General features: G+C 34.6%; 1 protein-coding gene across 2 annotated transcripts in view; it reads left to right on the top strand.

Annotated features, from left to right (window-relative positions):
• The first annotated feature begins 2,644 nt into the window (after positions 1-2,644).
• Positions 2,645-6,993, top strand: part of LOC129231571 (acyl-CoA dehydrogenase family member 11-like) — a 110,600-nt gene continuing 106,251 nt past the window's right edge. For both annotated transcript variants that reach the window (XM_054865929.1, XM_054865928.1), the window contains exon 1: positions 2,645-3,163. In XM_054865929.1, the coding sequence (XP_054721904.1) occupies positions 2,888-3,163 (276 nt within the window). In that variant the 5' untranslated portion in view covers positions 2,645-2,887. The remainder of the gene's footprint in view (positions 3,164-6,993) is intronic.

Raw genomic sequence — 6,993 nt, 5'->3', positions numbered from 1 at the left:
GGGGAATATTCAAGCAAACTTGTGCACTTACTTTTTATTTTTCTAAAACAATGCTATGCTATTGGAAATTCGTGAATTACTTTGCTTGGACAAAACATTTAAAAATCAGCATACTTATTCGACTTCTAAAAAGTTATATCGTTAAGAATTCTTGAGGAATTTTGCTTAACTCATAGAGCTATGTGTGGCCGCCCCTTGCTCTCGGCCGGCCCGCGTGCAGTGCATGAGCTGCACATCTGCTAGGATTAACCCTGCTCGTCAATGTAAAACATAATTTAAATTCAAAATGTCAAAATTCAAATTACCGTATTACAGTAGCAGGCATGCTGGAAAAATAAAGTGTGGTTGTCAAACATGCAAGGAATTTCAGATTTTCTTGCATGCCGGATAATCCGTGGAGTCTTACAATACTTGCGATCTTTTAAGTGAGCAATATTATACAACCTTTGACCAGTGGCGCAGCCAGAAAATTTTTCTGGGAGGGGTTTTTAAAATCAAAAATTGTTGCTTTCTTTATCATTCATTTACAATGCGTAATCAAGGGCGCCCATATAGGAGGGTAGGGGGGGCTCAAGCCCCCCCTTAGAAATGAGAACTTCCTTGCTTTTAGTGCTTTTTTTCTTTGCAAAAATATAAAAATTTCTTTTCCAGCCATTAATGACTAATATGAGCCAATCATGAATAAGTTATAAAAAAATGTCAAATTTTAACATCTTTAATCTGTACTAAAATCAGTTTCCATGGGGAAAATATTCTGCTAAATCATGGGGAAAATTTTTGAGCCCTCCCTTAAAATTTTGCATATGGGTGCCCTTGTGCGTAATTATTCAATATCAAAGAATTTCCACAGATTAGTAATTATTCATTCTAAGTAACTTCTTAAAAACAATTAATAATTCGTATTGATGGTACTATGAAACGAAGAAAGTGGGAAAAGCACAGAATATTTATTATTAGTTTTACTTTAATCTTATATTCATTTTTTGCGTGTTTTTCGCGAGATCACTTAAAAGCTCCTCCTAAAATACATTCATGTATTTTTGAATGTCAAATGCTAGCTAATAACGGTTTCGATCTTTCGATGAGAATTGGTTAAGAGCCTCAGAAAATCGGTTGCGGTAGGCTTCCTCTCACTAGATGTCCCTAAAAAGGAGTTGTGCAGAGATGGAAGTAAGAGGGACCATGATACCCTGTAGAGCTTTATTGACACCATTTTAGCTATCTTATACCAAGGGGGACATGGGGTGCTTATCATGAAATACAATTTTTATAATTAAGAATTGAAAAGTAATTTCTGACTGCTTCCCGATTATTAAAAACAGTAAAATATTTTGTTGAAACCTATTCCGCTTGGAAAAGCTCAAATACTCTGCTTTTTCCCTTGATCTTAATGGAGGAAATGAATGTGCTTGTGTTCTGGGAGGGGTTTTAACCCCAAAACCCCTCCCGTGACTGCGCCACTGCCTTTGACAGGAACTTACGACTAATAACGTTAATTAATTGAAAGTGCTGTTAGTTTCTTATAGTTAATGTAATTATATTTTTCAACACATTAAAACACTGTCTCAGTTGCCATTTTTTCATATTGTCTCTCCCCCTTCCCCCCTACAGTAAATTGGTCATTTGCTTGCATGCTTCACCTCATAAGAACTTGTCGTAATGAATTTTTATGAAAAACAAATTTACTTGAAGAGCACCAGATATAATGATTTCTATTGAAGTGCTGAATACAGGAACAATGTGCTATAAGTTCACATTGAATATAACCATATGATGCCCTAATTTTGGCCCTTGGTGTGGTTAAAAGAGGAATTTGATAAAATTAGGGACCAATGGATACCGGTATAAACAGCAGGTTTATTATACATGTGTCTATTTTTATATGTATATTTTAATAAATAAATGGAACATAAGCATATACATAGTGTACCAGATTTACGTGTTAACTGATTTTTCTTTCGTTGAGATAAAAAGAAAATATAGAAAGAACATATTAAAGGTTTGCATATGAAATTTCAGTTTATTTAAAAAAATCCTAAGCAAAAGTTTGTGGCGATTCACTTAGGAGTTGGACAGAATTTTTATAACAGGGCAAGTTAAATTATTTTCTTTGATTTTACAATTAAAAAAAAAGAAAATAGTAGCATTTAGGTCAGATGTTTTATATGCTTTTTTAATTACTCACTCTGGGTCTCAATAAATATGGGTAAATTTTCCCTTTTAATTTGAGCTACTTTCAGCTTAATTTCTCATAGTGCAATCCGACACGAAGCAATAATCATGAACCATATTATAAAATGAAATGCAATCGGAATGCAACTAGAAACAGATGCAGTGAAAAAACTAAATTTCTTTTCATCATGAAGGTAAAAAAATGTTCCTAAGTCCTGAATACAATCGATAAAAGAACCATTAATCTTTGCATGAAGAAAGGTCTGAAATCAGATTTGTTTACACTGTAATATGGAAACCGGAAATGTTGCCATTAAAGCCGGAAACCCAATCTCTTTATAAATCGACGACAGCGCTCATGGTGAGAAAGTGAAATTTTTGAGCCGTTTTCAGGTGTTGCCATTCGTAGGAGATTTCTCTCCTTCTTATATCTCCATGATTATCTGTATCTGCCGCGTGATATTTTAAAAAAGTAAACATTAAACGATCAGTACGAAAGTGTTGTACTGGTTTGCTGATGAAAGAATTTATAAAACCAATCAAGTTTGTCAAATAACGCCAAAATTTATTTAAAATTATCCATATATGTATGAGTATTTCGCCTTTTATTTTAGTTTCTATAAGGTATGATTTTATCAGTGATCGCTGATCAGAATGTTGTAGTGTTATCTGCTATCTTAGCTGTGATCTACTGGGCTGCTGTCTACTGTTTTCTATGAAGTTTAAATTCGTCTCATTGAAGAAAATGTTTCCTTTCCGAAATTCAAACATTCACATAGGCCCTAAAACTCTGAAAGCAGTTCATTATTTACAGAAAGTCTTATACTGCAATCATGCTGAATATGTTGATGCCAGCTGTGCCAAGCCTGAATGGATTGCATATAGTCATGCGAAACAAGGAAACTTTTTACAGGCACCTCCAAAGCTTCAAAATCCATATGTTTCTGATCAGCCCTTACGTAGTTATTTGAGACATCATGTGCCAGAAGAGGTAACGAAAAAAGCACTTGTAACAAAATTAATTATGCACATACACAGGGATTTGCACAGAAATTTTGGTGCCCATCACAAATGATTTTTAAAGGGTTCCGTATATATTGTTTCCCCTACGTCTCTACATATATTTCACTCCTCCTTTTAAAAATCGTATGCCCCCTTCAGGCCTGGGGCCAACCCCCGGGGGAAAATTTTCCGCATCCGTCTCTATCCCACCCCACATCATGGAGTGAATAATATACTCAGGATTAGGTTCATATTGTAGACCTTACCCTTAGACCTAGTAGGGTAATTCTCCAGAAAACGTAACTTTTAAACACACATATTTTTCAATTTCGAAACCTTTCGTTTTTTTTTTTCATTCTTACATAAAAGTGGTACCTGCTGGAAGTAACTATAAACAATGGCCCAGTTAAGTTCCAATTATTTTACTCATAAACAAAAAAAAAAGAGAAACTTTTAATATTTAAAAATCAAAGCCAATTGAATATCAAAGTAGTAATTTTGTTAATTGTGCAAACAATCAGCTATTTTAATGATTAGTGAGAACACAATATTAAGTCCTCTTAATTTAAGTACGGCTTAATTAGTAGTTATGTTAAAAAATAGTATTTAGTAAATTCAGGACCGATCCTAGGGTGTCGGCCGCCCCTGTGCAAAGACCTAATGTGCCGCCCCTCAAGAATGATTTGCATATTTTGACTAATCTTTAATGTCTATAGAAATCGTTCTTTAAATTTCTATGCCAGGTTCGAATTTAAAAAGGGGGAGGGGGGACAGAAGAATGATCTTATAATAAAAAAATTTTGAAAAAAAATAGAACCGACTTCAAAATTGCTCTAAAAAGTGAAAAATAATTTTATTCTTTAAACACCATCGATAATGCTTTTAAACATAATTTTTGAAGTTGGCGCAAAAACAAAACGTAAAATCCAGTGTAACCATGCTTCGTTCATATTTTTTTTTTCAGAAAAGCATCCAAAGTTACGAACGAAACATTTATATCGCTATTCAAATATGCTGTCATCAATGCATAATGTATGTGATAGTGAAGAAACTGGTCCTGGTTAAATTTATGGTTGTATTTGAGTTATGGCAGCGAATGATTTTATCTATCGTTTTTGCGCCAACTTCAAAAATTATGTTTAAAAGCATTATCGATGGTGTTTAAAGAATAAAATTATTTTTCACTTTTTAGAGCAATTTTGAAGTCGGTTCTATTTTTTTTCAAAATTTTTTTATTTCATTCTTTTTAGTGTAAATGTACGTATTTCAGAAATAATAAGAAGTTACCATCACGAAACTTCACATTTTTTTCTTAAAAATGCTCCATACTATAAAAAAAACTATTGTCACGCGTTAAACTTTAAGCGATTGGCACTAAAAACTTATCTTTGTTCCTCTCTGGAAATCATGCGTAGTTAATTTAATTATAACCATTTAAGTATTACGTTTTTCCTAACTAATTTACATTCCACAGCATCTAAGTTGCTCATGATGCAATCCTGTATTTTCTTACTTAGCCTCGATCATCTGTTATCGGCATAGATGATAACGATAAAAATACTACAGAGTAGTTGAGTCAAACCTAATGGTAGCTTGTGAAGGCTAAACAGATCCTAATCACTGCATCACCTCGCTTCCAGGTTAGGTTTACCCCTACTATGCAGCAATAGCACTGAAGAAAGGAAGATTTTGATAATTCACATAGGGTTACTATAAATCAGCAGTATTACTAAAATAAAATTATTTACGCCAAAAATGAGACGACAGCGCCAGATTCCCCATTATCGAAATATCCCTTGAAGAAATTTGATGCTTGCTTCAGCGAAGCCTTCATTCAAAATTATCATTACAATTACTATTAATGTTACTGTTATATGGCACCAAACTTTTATAACAATGAGTTTCCTATTGTCACGTAGATGAAGATAGCGAAGACAATGTGAAAGTCAAATGAAGCGAATACTCGTTAGTCTCAACTAGAGATCTTTATTCAGAACCACAAATGAACGTTACATCTCCTTATATACAACTTGATAAATTGCTGGAACTTTCCAGACTTGGAAAGATACAGAAATTAATAGAAGATTCGAGAAAATACGGGAAACAGTAGAAACGAAATTTTAGTAAAATTAACTTTGTCCTAGGCCGGAGGGACTCGGGTTCGATCCTCGCTGGTCGAAGACCCACCGTCGTCATTAAAGGGGACTGGGCGACGTTAAATATGCTCGTGGTCTCAATGTCCTCCAAGTGAAACGATACCTCTGGGGGTGCTAGTACCAGGTAGCTATTAGCTCTTGGACTAGTTCTAAATTCTCATTAACTGTTCGATCCGGTGATGGTGCTGCCATCTATCGGTATATAAAATTAATAGAGGCAAGGCACTTAGTATGCAGTCCTCGACATAAATACAGTTGAAGTCAGTTGTGACTCTAGAATAGAATAGAATAGAACTTTGTCCTAGACGGGATTTGAACCCGGGTCGCTCGTGTGGGAGGCGAGAATTCTACCACTGAGCCACCGTTATCCACAGATGACAATTGCGAACTTCGCTACAAAATCATTTAATAGGGAAATTGCATAAAATTTACTGTTTTTTGCCCATAACTTTTTTTCTAAAGAACAAATATGGTCAAACAAAGTAATGGGACCTAAGTTGAGCCATCCCCTATACATTAAAAAAAGAATCATCAAAATCGGTTCACTAGGTGAGACGCTATGAGTGGACAAAAAAAAAAAAAAAAAAAAACATACATACGGTATGAATTGATAACTGCCTCCTTTTTGAAGTCGGTTAAAAAGGAAGAATTTTTTTATAATAAGAAACTCCTTATGTACAATTTATATCTTTGAAGAAAGTAATAGATACCAAAATTTACAAGTCGTAAACACGCATTTTATAGTCTTTCTTCGGTGACATCAGAGAAGGGACGGAGGAAAGTTAAGCATGGGGGGAGGTGTCAGGGGTTCAGGGGAGGAGGATTGCTCCAAGAAAATTATCGAAATTGGCGCATGAAAAATATTTTTAGTTAATCTTTAATTGTGTTTGGTTGCAAGGACAAAAGAGTCAAGTATATTCAAGGTGCATGGAGAAATTTTCGAAATTGACGTCAAATATCGCAATTTTAGGAACTTTTTCGAGACTTATGGTGAAAGTAATGTTGCAGTTCTTTCCTAAAATTCTTTCAAAATTGAAATCAAACTGAAGCCATTTTTTAAGACAGTTAGGAAGGATCGGCGTTCTTCCCGAAAAATCTCCGAAACTGAAATTTTAAACCCGCAATTTTAGGTGACCTTTGCTAACGTTGCAAGAGGGAGGGTGATTCAATCGTCTCCCGTCGAAAGGTTTCGAAATATAAGTTTAAAACGCAAATTTAGAAATCAGCATATTTATTCCACTTATTATGAGTTATCTTGTGAGAAATTCTTGAAGAATTTTACTTGATTATAAGAAATATATGATGTGACCTGCGGCCGCCCCTTGCTTTGGCCGCCCTTGTGCGGCGCACAGTCTGCACACCTGCTAGGATCGGCCCTGAGTAAATTTGAGGCTATACTGGCAATTTATAATTTTGATAGAATGCCTATCATTGTTGTATTTCCCCTCCATCAGTTATTTTCACCTCAGAAATAATGACAGTGATAAGGTCTGTCACGGAGGTGAGGATCTTTCCGTTAATTTAAGCCGAACTAATAGATATATTTTTCATGGAATTTTTTTTTGTTACTACAATCTGCACATGTTAAGCATATGAAAACATGTTCACTTCTTTTTTTACATAAATTTACATCCCTGAAATTCAAGTTCATAGAGGTGAGCAG

This window comes from Uloborus diversus, chromosome 10 (genome assembly GCF_026930045.1).
Source record: "Uloborus diversus isolate 005 chromosome 10, Udiv.v.3.1, whole genome shotgun sequence".
NCBI classification, from domain to species: domain Eukaryota; kingdom Metazoa; phylum Arthropoda; class Arachnida; order Araneae; family Uloboridae; genus Uloborus; species Uloborus diversus.
Note: the sequence above shows the minus strand (reverse complement) of the source record. Positions and strands in the feature narration are given on the sequence as shown.